The sequence below is a fragment of the Cyprinodon variegatus genome, unplaced genomic scaffold (genome assembly GCF_000732505.1).
Source record: "Cyprinodon variegatus isolate N-32 unplaced genomic scaffold, C_variegatus-1.0 Scaffold980, whole genome shotgun sequence".
NCBI lineage: Eukaryota > Metazoa > Chordata > Actinopteri > Cyprinodontiformes > Cyprinodontidae > Cyprinodon > Cyprinodon variegatus.
This window is the reverse complement of record NW_015151433.1, coordinates 4,322-18,295: the sequence shown is the minus strand read 5'-3', so window position 1 is coordinate 18,295 and position 13,974 is coordinate 4,322. Positions and strand designations below refer to the sequence as shown.

The following is a 13,974-nucleotide window of genomic DNA, read 5'->3' as shown; positions in this document are numbered from 1 at the left end:
ATGGGTTAAATGCAGAGGTGAATTTCTCCAGTGTGATATTATTATTTTAGTTCACTGAGAGGATCCAGCTGACATCTGATCTGATAAACTACCTGGATTAAAAGATCTGAGGTTCTGAAGCTGGTTCTCCATGTTTGTCAGGTGTTCTGGTTGTAGGTCAGAACCATTAGAGCCAGTTTGCTCTCAGAAGCTGCCTCTCTCTCCTCTGTGTTTCTCTCTCTGTCCCCACATACACACGTGCACGCGCAGACGCACGCCCCCGCCGAGCAGCAGCATCCCCACCAGCCAGAAAACGTTGACAGATCTCAGGTTTCAAATCAGACGAACGCATTGAAAACCCAAACCGCATGGGTCGGAACCGACACTTCCAGCACCCAAACTGACTGGACCAGAGCCAAAGGCCCGCGATCCACTAGAGCAGGTATCCTGCTGAGGCGGTCCGGTTCTGCAGCAGAGATCCGGAATCCCAGCGGCTCCATGATCTGAGGTGAGACCAACCCGTTCTCCTCCGTCAATGCGTGTTTGGCTATGCATGCACACGCGTTGCGGGTTAAGAATGGGAACATTTCAGGAGCGATCCGGATTATCCGCTCCGCAGAGATATGAATCCTGCACGCGCCGCAGTAACATCTGTATCCCAGTGTTCTGATTGGTGGGAGGTTAATTGGCAGTGAGCCTGAGGTGGTTGATCTGAGGAGGATGATGATGGGAAACCTCCATGTTTCTATGACAGATGTCCATGTTCTGTTCCGGTCCATTAATGGACCTGCACAGCTCTCCAGTATTGGACCTTTCCATTGTAGAACTTGTGGACCGTTCCACAGCTTGCTGATGGTCTTAGGGCTGATCCAGCACAAAGCCAAATGATCCAGGGTAGATTTAACTGCTTCCAGATCCAACAGCTCCAGTATAAGGCCTGATCCCATCTAATTTACAGGCTGTTGCTGTCTGAGACCTCCTTATTTTCAGTTTCTTGCAAAAATAGAAACTGAACCTCCACAGCATAAATACAGACCCACCTTCATAGAATCAAAACAACCAGAGATGCAGCAGCCATCTGTTAAATCTATGCTCTGTTCTAGCAGCCCAGTTTGGGCTTTCCAGAACCAGAGCTTTAGTCGTCTGCATCTTATTGATATTTCAGGAAAACATTGCAGAAACATGTTTTTAATCATATTATTTTTTAAATGTTTAGGACATTTAGTGTCATGATCTGGCCTGTTTGCTCTTCCTTAATTAGTCATTCCTTTCACCTGTTTTCCCTCCCTGCCTCTAATATAATTTATTCCTCTCACCTGTTTCCTCTTGGTTATATTCATTTCAGCCTGAGCATTCAGTGCCAGATCATTACTTGCCTTTCTGTTAGCCTGTCAGTTTTATTCCTTGGTTTCTGTCCTGGAAAGAGGGTTTTTGTGTTTGTCTCGTCTCCTAATCGTCCACTGTTCCTCCCCTGCGGTGTCCTCTTGGTTTTTGGCTCTATATGTGGGGAGGTCCAGTTTTTATCCAAGTAAAAGGAATGACTAATTAAGGGAGAGCAAACAGGCCAGATCATGACATTTAGTGAAAATCCTGCTCTAATCTAGATCCAGTTAGAGACCAGACACGGATCTAATAGGAGATTAGGAAACTCTGGTAATTTAAGGATGAATAATCATTGGATTTAAGGCAGTAATATTTCCCTTTTCACTGGTTTCAATTCAAACTCAGTTGAGATTTGGAGTCCCACAAGGCACTATTATCAGTCTGTCACAAGGAACGATCGCGGTTAAGACCGACACTTCTTCATGTCAAGGCTGACAGGTTTATGGGATCACTCATTTATTAACTGATAATGTGCCTGTGCGTAAAAAGTTCTGTAGGTGCCGATTGCCAAGGAAACACTTAAACTTGAAGTTTAAGTGTTTCAAGTGGTTTGAGTTTAAACCATCCAGTATTCTTCCCAACCACTGCAACATCTATATGAATCACGGACACTCTGTTAAAACTGGACAAAACTGGACAACTAGACATTTAGAACCAAGTCTTAACTTATTGTTAAATGAAAATAGAAATCCCCTGTTTTTCTTCTTCCACTCTTCTTCAACTCAAATGGCTTGCTCATATGTCAATTCCTCTCATCCTGCTTGTGGTGAACTCACTTTCCAGATATTCAATCTTCAATCTAACCACTCCCAGGTGCGGATAAACCATAGCTGGATCAACAGCTGGGGTAGAGTTAGGGTCCAGGATGGGTACACACAATGATTCTATTCAGAGACTAGACTTTTGAGTTGAAAGTGTTCCGAAGATTTAATGTGAAAAAATGAAACTGATACATCAAATAAAATTTCGAAAAGGTTTTGATCATATCCAGATGGAGATATATACGTGTTATTCATAGTTGAAGAAGAATGTAAGAAAAGTGGTCCCCATGTCTTCCAGCAGCCTAAGCCTCTAGCAGCATAGAGATAGTTCAGAATAACCTGATACACTCTAACTATAAGCTTTATCAAAGAGGAAACCTTTAAGCCTATTCTTCAAAGTTGTCAGGTGTCTGGGTCATGGCTCAAACCTGGGAGTTGATTCCACAGGAGATGAGCCTGATAGATAAAAAATCTTGAAAGCATCTGATTAATTTGTTTGTGTTCCAGGTTGATGAGGATGATGATGATGATGATGAGCTCTTCACCCACAGAGAAGATGAAGAAGAAACCTCCAAAGGACAGTTTGACACTTCTGCCATGTTTCTACTTTGTGGAGGTTAGAAACATCTAATTCCCACTCTCTCAGTGTCTGTAGGTATAGTGTCCTGTTCTGAAATACTACTTTCCACATTCTTCACTTCAGTAGACAGGACATTTTTCTTAACATTTTCAGGACCATCATGGTACTTTTTTCATTAATCTGGTATTTTTAGTCAACAGTGGTTCTGGTCTTGGATCTTCCCAATGGAGGCCATTTCATTGCTGAACCATGACCTCTGGCCCTAACTGAGGTAGTGAGGCCTGCAGAGCTTTAGATGCTCAGGGACCTCCTGGATGAATTGTTGTTTATCTCTTGGAGTAGTTTTCATAGCTCAGCCTTTCTTTGGAACATTCTTCAGTGTTCTTTGTTTTCTCCGTATAATATTGGTCCTGACTGTGATTCTCTAGAGTCCAACCTCAGAAATGGACCCATAGCCCTTTCAAAACTCATAGACCTCAGTAGATGTACAATGTTTCACTCCAGGTGGGGCTATTCAAAGCTGACCCTTTATTGCATCAGTTTTGATCCTGGCTCTCTGTCTTGTGTGTGTGTGCAGCTGCCCATTGTGGCTTCTTCTATGGTGTCGCTGTACTTCCTTGAGCTAACGGATGTGGTGCAGCCGGCTCAGGTGGGTTTCCGGTGCCATGACAGAGACCTCAGCATGCCGTACGTGGATGGAGGAGATGAGCTGATCCCGCTGCTGATGCTGCTGAGCCTCGCCTTCGCCGGCCCAGCTGCTTCGGTACCAATCAATTAGGACACTTTACACCCTTAGATACAATTTCAGAGAAAACAGTGAATAAAAGGAGCCAGGAACAGGTCATTAGATACTCATCTGGAGTACCACCAGGTAGGTGGCAATTGAGTAGCACCTCAGCAAAAGACAAGAAGACAAACTAAATAACCTTTAAAGCTGGCTCAGGAGTATCAGCACTTTGGCGGTCCACCACCAGTTGTTACATTTGATACCAGAAAGGTTTCGGTCTGCAGCAGATGATGCTCACCTTTAACCTAATAAACATAGATGAGCACTATCAGTGGCTGAATTTAGCCTCTTTGAACTACATTGCAGCCAAGAGCCTCCAACATGGAGCCCATGGGCGGTCCTAGGCAGAGCCCGTGGAGAACTGATCCTGGCCCCTGTAATGGCCCCTGTAATTAAGACATACACTACAAAAAATTGACATAAGTAAATTTTCTTGAAAAGGGGTGTGTTTTGCCTAAATTTGAGCAGGTAGGCAAGACATTATACTAATGTAATAAGATGATTTCAATAAATAAAAAAACAAACATCTTCTTATTTCAAATAGTAAAAAAAAAAAGATAAATAAAAATTTCTTTGGCAATCATCTTATTTACCCTGTCTTTTTAAGATTTTTTTACATTTTAGATTACTTTTTGCTGTGTCATACAAAATAATTGATATGATTATATCCATTGACAGAACGGACTGCACTCCAATCTTAGATCTTGTTTTGAGATTTATATACTTTTTGTTAGCAAAATATCTATCATGATTTTAAGAAGTCTTGCAAAGTGCATTTGCCTCACTGCATTGGCAGATTCACTTATTTTAAGTAGAATCCTCTTAAAAGCAATCTTCTCTTTCGTAGTCTATCAATCTCCAAACAAGACCCTTCTTGGTGATGGAAGATTTTTTGCAGCATTTAACTGATGATAATTGACTTGGACCTATTTAATCATTCACCTTTAAAATTTACTTAAAAAAATGCAGTCACCTTAAAACTTCAGCCATATTAAGATACAATCAGGTTTTCATCATCATTATTTTTGTTTTTCTAACAGCCACCAGATGCCACAGAACGCTTTAAATATTTGAACATCCAAACCTGGAGACTCATTAACATAGAAAGACAGCGGTATGAAACGGATGTTTTACTGTTGTCAGTTGGGTGTGGTTCCTCCTGGTTTCCCTCTGTGAGGCAGGGGTCAGCTCCATGCAGAGGTTCATGATAATTCCCCTGGAAAATTATTAACCTCATCATGTCGCAGGAGGCCAGTACCTCTGACTTCCTCTATGGTGATGTCCTAAATAGTAATAAATAATAATACAATTTATTTAGCAGCGCCTTTCTTGACACTCAAGGTCACTTTACAAATAATACAAAAGATAAATAAAAAGAGATGAAAATACAAAATATAGATATAGGAACATAAAAAAACAATCATGGATAGGGAAAAGAGCAGTGTATTCACAGATAAGCGAGCTGGAACAGATGGGTTTTGAGTCTGGCTTTGAATAAGGGGAGAGAGTCAATACTGCGGAGGTCGGGAGGAAGTGAGTTCCAGAGCTGGGGAGCAGAGCGGCTGAAGGCTCTGCTCCCCATGGTGACAAGTCGAGCTTGGGGTACAGTGAGGTGGATGGAGGAGGAGGATCTAAGGGAGCGGGAGGAGGTGGCAATGTGAAGGAGGTCTGACAGATATGGAGGAGCAAGGTTATGGATGGCTTTGAAAGTATAGAGAAGGATTTTAAATTGAATTCTGAATTGAACTGGGAGCCAATGGAGTTGGTGAAGAACAGGGGAAATATGATGGAAGGAGGGGGTCCTACAGATGTACTCCAGCAGAACCAAAGCTAACACTGGTCAATAATTTGGAACTAACTCTAATTTAGATATGTATGACTGTCTACAGCTTGTCTGCCTGTTGGATCATTACACATCACTAGTTAGGAGTTGATAGGATGATTAGACATTTAATTCTCAATAAGAATAGAAGTTGTTCTCTTATTCAAATGCATTTTATGCTCCTAAGGGATCAAAGTCATTGACAGCTACAGTTAATCAAGAAACTATTTAGCAGGCCACTGGTTGTGCAAGTTTTTCTACTAACAAAGATAGCTACACTTCAACTATGAGAGACAAAATGGGGAAAAAATCTAAATGACACATTGTAGGATTTTAAGAATTTATTTTATAAATAATGCTGGAAAATATGTATTTGGTCAAAACTTGTAAGTTCTCCTTTAAGAAGCTCTTCTTTGCTACACTTGTTACCTGCATTAATAATATTAATGGCTTTGGTGCCTTTTTTTCTGCAAAGTGAACGATTGATCCATGATAAGGGAATAATAAAAGGGGTGATGTATCATAAGATTTTATTTCAAAACCTCTTGTCATCAGTGAGAGCATTGAAGATGGACCAAAAAAAAGAAGAAAAAAGTCTCAGTAAAAAGTATTTCTATGTCCTGGAGTAGCCCCATCAGTCTCCAGTCCTAAAACCCACAGACAAATTGTAGAGGGAGTTTAAAGTCAGTGTTGCCCCAAAACCTCACTGCTCTAAAGAGATCTGATGGAGGAATGGACCAACAGTGTTAGCAAACCTAGTTAAGACTGCCAGGAAACATTTGACGTCTATCATTGCCAACAATTATTATGGTGCAAAAGTATTGAGTTGAACTTTTTTATTGACTAAATACTCATATTAAACCATAATTTACAAATAAATACTTTAAAAATCAAACTGTTTCATTACCTGTATTATTTTGTTCCTCATTTGGTCTCCCTTGGTTTAAGTCTACATTTAGAGAAAATGGCAAACCTCTCTCGTCTTTCTAAGTAGAAGCACTTGAATAATTAGTGGCTACTTTTTTGCCCCACTGTTTCCTCTCTGGAGCCAAGACTGATTAACATTTCAATCTAAAGATGAAAAACACAGGAAGCTGTTAGCGTTTGTGATATTCAATTAAATTCAGTTTATTCCTATAGCGCCTATTCACAACATATGTCATTTCATGGCACTTTACAGTTCATCAGATCATACAGTCAAATTGATTCAAAGTTTTCTATCTAAGGAAAACCTGCATCGACTCATAAACTTAAAGGCAATCCCTCACGCCAAGCATGCTTGTAGCGACAGAAAAATGCCCTTTTAACAGAAAGGAACCTCGAGCAGAACCAGGCTCAGTATAAGCGGTCGACTGGGATTCAAGAAGCATGATGAGAAAAAAGCAGAAAGAGCATCACATTAGAGATTAAACTAAGAACTTCTGCAGATTGGGAGAATAGAGATTGAATAAAGCAGAAAGATGAAGAAGGGTCCTCCAGCAGTCTAACCCTATAGCAGCCTAACTATAGAGATAGCTCTGGATAACCTGAGCCACTCTAACTCTAAATTGGATTAAAAAATGATAGTTTTAATTGTCAAGTAAAAAAGTTTGTGTGGATTTTTAAACACCTTTACTCAACATTGTTATTGCTTAAAGTTTGCACCACTTTATATTTCCTCAGATCAGACTTTATAACAGAGAAGAAGAGTGATAGCTGATCTCTACGTATAGTTGCTTGCTTGGAGTTGTGTTGAGGTTATAATTACTCCAAATACTCTGTTGTTAAATAGTCTCCAAGTTGGACAGAGACTGTTTATTATATGTTTTTATTGATTTTCTTCCTTATTCATTATTTTAATTGCTGCTCTAGCACAGACATATTTCCCTCTGAGTAGAATTAAGGAATTCTATCCGTCTATCTAGTATTATCTGCCCACATATATATTACCGTTTTATTATTTTTTAAATGTTTCACCATTTTCTTTTACTATATTTTCTCACACTTTAAGGTCTAATTTGATTGTTTTCTTCTTTTAATTTTTCCATATACTGAAAACTAACATGTTTAGTTTGTTCCATGGTGAAATGCTTCTGACCTACGGTTGCTTACAGGTGCAAAACATACAGTAAACGATGAAATTTAATACTAACACATAAATGATGTTAACTCCAAAAAAATTAATAAAATAAACATTTGGAACAGAAAAATTCAGCAACTACAAAAAACAAACAACCAAAAGCAAGTTTAAAAAAAAAGCTTCTTTTTGACATCTTTAAATTGACATGAAGGAAAATATACATTTGCTTTTTGTGACAATCTGTTTACTAAGGTTCTGATCCCATTAGACTTGATTGTCCCCCTAGTGGTCTGATACACAGCTTTTGTTTACTTCCTGTTCTATTTTGTTTTTATGATCAGAGAAATGTACTTTTGCATTTGAATTTGTATTTTTTGATTTAACACTATTACATCTTTGCAGCGCATTTTGCTCATCACTGCATGCTGACACCTATCCACCATAAAAACAGTGAAGAAGCAATAAGACTGTGACCTTTTCAGTCTCAGACTGTTTGTTGGTGTATTAATGGTCTCAAGACCTACTCTCAGGACTGATGCATAGATCACAGTGTGTTCCTCACCCTAGAGCACAGGTTTCAAACTCCATTTCTCAAGTGCTTGTGTCCTGCAACCTTTCATTGTGTCTTTGCTTTAAGGCACCTGAATCAAATTATCAGGTCATTAGCGGGCCTCTGGAAAACATAACTTCAAGTTTAGGTGGTAACAAAGCAATCAGGTGTGTCGAACCAGAGAGAGATCTAGAAGTGGCAGGATACCTGTTGAAGGAATAAAACCTGGTCCTGAATCAGCTAAATGTGGGTGTTTGTTTGTTTTTTGCTTTGTTTTTTACTTTTTGTGTCAGATCATGCTGGTTGAAGCAGTGATCTACTGCTTACATCCCCACCTCAAGATCCATAGAGCTGAAGGAAGCATCAATGCTGGAGGCTGCAGCTTCAACTCGTTTTTGAGGAGGACTGTCCGCTTTGTAGGTCTGTTTGCTTACCTGACACATCTGTCTACTTACTACACCTGTCATCTTATTTTTGACACTTAATGACATACCTATAAACTGTCTAAAACACCTCTTAACACACTTACACCTGATATGCCTGTTGACAGACCTGTTACCTGTCTAATACACCTGATGACGCACCTATCATCTGTCAGATACACCTAATGACACTAGTGTCTATGGCAGGCATAACCAAAGTCGGTCCTTGAGGGCAGCTGTCCTGCAGCTTTTAGAGGTTTCCCTTCTGCAGCACAGCTGATTTTCATTGACGGCTGATAAAAAGGCTTTTCCTCTGTGTATCTGAAACATCTAATAACACGTGTCACCTATCTGATCCACCGTATAACACACCTGTCACCTGTCAGTCTAAGACACATTTGACCACACCTGCCACCTGTATGATACACTTAATTACCCACTTCTTACTTGAGAGTTTGAAACACGGGATGACAACCTGTTTGCTTTTTTTTTTTTCTAAATGTGAGCTGGTTTCTGTCTCTCTGCAGGAGTGCATGTGTTTGGGCTCTGTGCAACAGCGCTGCTCACTGACATTATCCAGTTATCGACAGGTTACCATGCCCCATTCTTTCTCACCGTATGTAAACCCAACTACACACTGGCAGGTGTGTCATGTGATCAAAATGCTTACATCACCAAAGATATCTGCTCAGGACATGACCAGCACGCCATTGTGGCAGCAAGGTGCAGACCTCTGTTCTTCTTGGTGTTATTCTCTTTGAGTAAAGCCTCACTGTTAATGACAGGTTGATGTCTCTCTGACAGGAGGACGTTTCCTTCCCAGCATGCAACTCTGTCAGCTTTCGCTGCCGTTTATGTTTCGGTGAGTGATACAGTTTCTGAACAAAAGAGGGAACCTGTGTTTGTTCTCCTGCTTGCTTCTCCAAAAATGGCAATGGTTTGGCAAGTTTACAACCTCTCTGAAAACATTGGTCAAAAGCCTGTTGTTGATTCTCTTCCCTGTCTCGGCTGGTTCTGGTCCTTTCAGATGTACTTTAACTCCACCATCTCCAACTCCACCAAGTTACTCAAGCCAGTCCTGGTGTTTGGGTTTGCCATAGCGGCAGCACTGACAGGGCTGACTCAGATCACACAGTATCGCAGCCATCCTATCGACGTGTATGTTGGTTTCCTGATTGGAGCCTTCATTGCTGCATATCTGGTGAGATCTACACACAAACCCCTGTCATATTGCTTGTTCCTTTGCACACATTTAAGTCAAGCAAGTAGCTGGAGTTTATCAGCCAGCATCAGTTTCCTTTAATTTAACGGGAAGCCCAATTTCAGTTTTTATATCCTGATGTATCTGACTGTTGCCAAAGTCTTCATGGGGTGATGCAATTGTCAGAGAATTACATTAATATAACTCTTTAGGAGACTTCTTCTGAATTGCTAAGCCTGTGGAGGTGCCAAATCTTTATTTCCCATTCATGTTCCTGCTGTTATCTGTTAAGAGTTTTAATCACTAAATCAGATACAAAGTCTGGGAACTTATCTAAAATTAAGAATAGTTGTTTTTGTTCTCTGAAATTCAGGTGTGAAATCAGTTGACCGGGATTAATGAACAAATCTGTTTGAAAGATGATTTTCCCCTCTTGCCCATTATGTCTGAAATTGGGAAAAAAAACTCTAACCTGAGGAGCTGACTTTTTTGTACTAATAAAGTCCTCTAGATGAAGCCAGGTTTATATGGGACAAAATAGAAAAATTAAGTAACAGATTATCTTAACATTAACAGGCATTAGATATTAAGTTCACTAAACCGCATCTCATTGTTTTTAATTTACATTCTGTTGAAGTTTTCAAGAGTTGTTCCTTTTAGATTATTGAGATTAGATTGAGGCTCTAGGAAAGATACTGTCTGAATGAGGTAATCTGTAGGTAACAGTAGAAAAGCTACGGACAGGTTTGTTAAACTACCCTGGTCCGGACACTGGACTGTAGGCTTTTCTACCCAACAGTCTTAAAGTACCTGCTGTATTTTACCTGATGTACTTGGGCGGCAGCAGGAATATGTAATTGCATTCCAGGTTCTTTCTTAATGTCTGATTTTATTTCTCATCATCCAGGCTCTTCATGCTGTTGCCAATTTCAAGTCTTCTGATGAATTTGCTCAGGCTACCCCACCTCCCCCTCCAATGGAAGACCCCTTGCGAGCCCTGACAGAGCGTGGACATGAGTCAGTTTACAACAAGGGTCCTGCCTCTGCCTCTGAGAGTAATGATGAGATTGCAACGGCTCCTGCACCAATAGAGCAATTGGAAGCCCTCAGGCCCCTGCAGAGGGAAAAGGGCTCCATGGGGAGCCTAAAGAGGGCCAGTGTTGATGTGGAGCTGCTGGCCCCTCGGAGTCCAATGGGAAAAGAAACCATGCTGACTTTCAGTAACACTCTACCGAGAACAAGCATGAATGTTAATGGTGCTCTTGGTAACAATGAGTTGCAAGGGGATCCGGTGCCGCCTGCGCAGCCAGTACAACGACGTCTAAAGGCTGTACAGGTACCATTGGACCCAATGAGGTCACAGCAGCTTGTTTCAGAGTGGAAGCAGAAATCTATTGAAATGCGAGGCATTGGAACTCGAGACGATGTGGATTGTGAGCCCAGTGAGGACGGTTCTGAAGTAAGCTCTATAGGGACTGATGATGCTGGTTCTCAGGCCCCAATCTACCAGCCCTCAGTACACGCTGTCAGGGGAGGCTCAGGTCGCAACCCCACCCCTCCTCCAGGTGGCGCCAAAGCTGTGGCAACTCCCAGACCACCACAGATCCCTGAGGCTGGACCCCCACCAGTGTCCCCAAAAAGTGCCTTGACTAGGGCCAAGTGGCTCGCCATCCGGGAGAAGACGAGCGGGGAAGGATCCAGCCGGGGAACTGCAAATCAGCCACGCCTCATGCAGGTTATTGCGATGTCAAAACAACAGGGTCTCCTTCCTTCCTCATCTTGCGAGAAATCCTCTGAGACAACTTCCACCGGTTCTGGAACCTCCTCCAACACAGACTCGCCACATTGTCGCCAGCCATCAGACCGCCAGCGAGATGGACCTGGCATTATTACAGTTAATGCCCACGCCCCCTACCATCCAGTTGTGCAAACTCCACCTCCTCCACAGGCCCCTCCCCTGGCTGGGAACGGAAATCCGTGGGATTGGGCTTCTGTTTCCAATGGAGATGACCCACGAGACTCCTACGACCTCAACAAGCTGAACAGGGGAGATTCAGCTCCCCGTGCTAGCAGCTTTAATCCACGCCTTTCAGCATCACCAGTGTCTTCCATTGACACTGCCTTACAGATGGAGCTGTCTGCTGAAGCTCAACGCAGGGAAATGGCCATGAGACGCAAAACAGCACTAGTTATGTTGGATCGAGAAATCCGGAATCAGACTGAACAGGAGAACTATTATAAGAGCTTGCAGGGTCGGAGGTTCAAGGATTAACTTGTTACCCTGCAAGATAAAGGCTTTTCCACAAAAATGTATCAATGTCCCCTTAAAACAACCCAACAGTAATACACCAAGTACATGACACAGGAATTATGTAAAACCTGAATGGCATGACACCTGGACTAAATTACATCTCTACAAGATACAACTGGGCAGTATGACCATTGGATTGTATGGAACCTGGACTATATGACATCTGCTGTTCTAAGTGCAGTGGCATCATTTGGACAGTAAACACCTGGATGATAAACTTTGTAAATAACACAACTCAACAAAACAAGACTGAATGTTATGACACTTGCATTGAATGACACCTGGACGATAAAATATTTTAAGTTTCTGGACAATAGCATCTGTATACTACAACACATGAACAGTAGCAAACTCGACAGAAGATCACATGGAATATACCACCTTTAGAAAATACATCTGGACAGAACTACCAACAACACAACCAATAATGTAAAGGTGATTAATAGCACAATTAAGGCTGGTTTATACCAAATCGTCTGCGTGTGTGTCGTAGTAAACGCAGTTGCGCCACAACAATTCTGCAAAAATACACTGGTGCAGCACTACAAAAATGTAGGTGACCACAGACAGTGCCACAGACAGGAGGCCTCTGATTGGTCAAATCTACATCCGATCTACACTATGTGTATTTCCTGTTTGGGACGGCTTGTTTTGTTTGTATGACCGCCATTGTGGAAAACGACTCATGTAGATGGACCAGCTAGAAGAGCGAGGTGCGCAATAACGCTAGGACCCTTTTTCCACCTGGGTCCCCGCCCTTTTTCGCCCTCATGTCCCTTCCTTGTCGCACAAACTTGCCCCTTCTTCCTCACAGCCTCGGCCGTATCTAGACCCACAGCTAGCTTGCGCCCTTGGGTTGTTGCGTGGAATAACATATCGCAGACCACGCTTCAATATTGGGCATAAATCAAAAATATCTGCGACAAACTAACTGCGACACACTGCTGCGGGAGTATAACCAGCCCTTTGTTTTGGCCGTTTTGAAAGCCATAAATCAAGAAACTTAATAACAATAATGTAGCAAAGCTTTGTTGTCAATAGGATTAGATCTGTTGAATTAATGACGTTTAAAGTGAAAAAAAAATGATGATGTTATTGGATGGGACACTCCTCAATGACACTTTCAGAGTGGATCAGACTCAGCCAATTCTGTCATGTCATTCTACAAAAGTCAATTTTGGTCTCTGACAGAGGACATCCACAGAGATTGGTCAGAGGTCAAAGGCCACATGGACATATTTAAACAGATTCTCTCTGGAAGCAGAACTGCTTGGAAAACAACCAACTTGTGTGACCTCAACTACACTTAGAAACCAAGATTAGATCCAGAACCTAATACCAGAACCAGAGCCATACTACAGAGCCAGAACTCTGGATCCACAGACCTTAGGACACACAGCTCCTGGACAGATGGTTTGTTACCTCTGTGTTGTGATGGCTCCTTTTCCTAGGATGTTTCTGTTGCCATGGTGATTGCTCAGTCACCACAGTAACAACTAAGATGTCATGGTTGCAGCTGTGTTTCCGTGGAGACGGCTTAGCAGCCATTTTGATGAAAGCTTAGTTGCCATGGCAATGCTCAGTTACTGTGGTTACCTTTTTTGTTGTATGTTGGACGTCTGCTGATTGGCTAAAGCCTTTGAAGCAATTGATGCTGATCTTTATTGCTAACAGCAGCTTGGGTGTAGTAAACCTTCTGTTAGGGCCACCTGAGGAAAAAAAGATCCTTTTGGATATTGTTATCGTTGCTGACAGAGTGAAGTCCTGTGACTGGTTATCGTTCTGTTGTTATGGTAGTTATTTTTTCCTCTAGTAATTTATTGTGAAAAAGGCTTTTTTCTTCGGTGTGGTTCGGATTCTGGCTCACATTTAAATGGATCATCTTAGTTTATTCTACAGCATGTCATGATGGACATATTAATCAGAAACACTCCATGACAGTTTGTCCCAGGGAATTCCAACCATCTCCATGTGTTATCAGGATTTGTTCTTTGAAGATGAAGCCTCAGAGGGATTTGGTGCCTTTGTGGAAATCTGAAAGTCCAGTTGGACGAGGATCTGTGAGCTTTGGCCATTGATGAACTGAAAGCTGTTGTCCGTGTGTCTGTTCTGCTGCATG

At 41.7% G+C, this 13,974-nt stretch overlaps 1 protein-coding gene across 1 annotated transcript; it reads left to right on the top strand.

The window, feature by feature from the left end:
• Positions 1-255: 255 nt before the first annotated feature.
• On the top strand, positions 256-12,532 carry plppr3 (phospholipid phosphatase related 3). The gene is made up of 8 exons (XM_015399005.1): positions 256-487; positions 2,631-2,739; positions 3,281-3,466; positions 8,215-8,341; positions 8,871-9,066; positions 9,148-9,205; positions 9,371-9,544; positions 10,452-12,532. The coding sequence occupies exons 2-8, from the start codon at positions 2,635-2,637 to the stop codon at positions 11,814-11,816; spliced, it is 2,211 nt and encodes a 736-aa protein (XP_015254491.1). The 5' UTR covers positions 256-487; positions 2,631-2,634; the 3' UTR covers positions 11,817-12,532.
• Positions 12,533-13,974: the final 1,442 nt, after the last annotated feature.

Excerpts from the sequence above, each read along its gene's own strand:
- plppr3 (XM_015399005.1), top strand. The coding sequence starts at position 2,635 with ATGAGGATGATGATGATGATGATGAGCTCTTCACCCACAGAGAAGATG. Across the intron at positions 2,740-3,280 it reads CATGTTTCTACTTTGTGGAG|CTGCCCATTGTGGCTTCTTC; the intron begins GTTAGAAACATC and ends GTGTGTGTGCAG. Across the intron at positions 3,467-8,214 it reads TCGCCGGCCCAGCTGCTTCG|ATCATGCTGGTTGAAGCAGT; the intron begins GTACCAATCAAT and ends TTTTTGTGTCAG.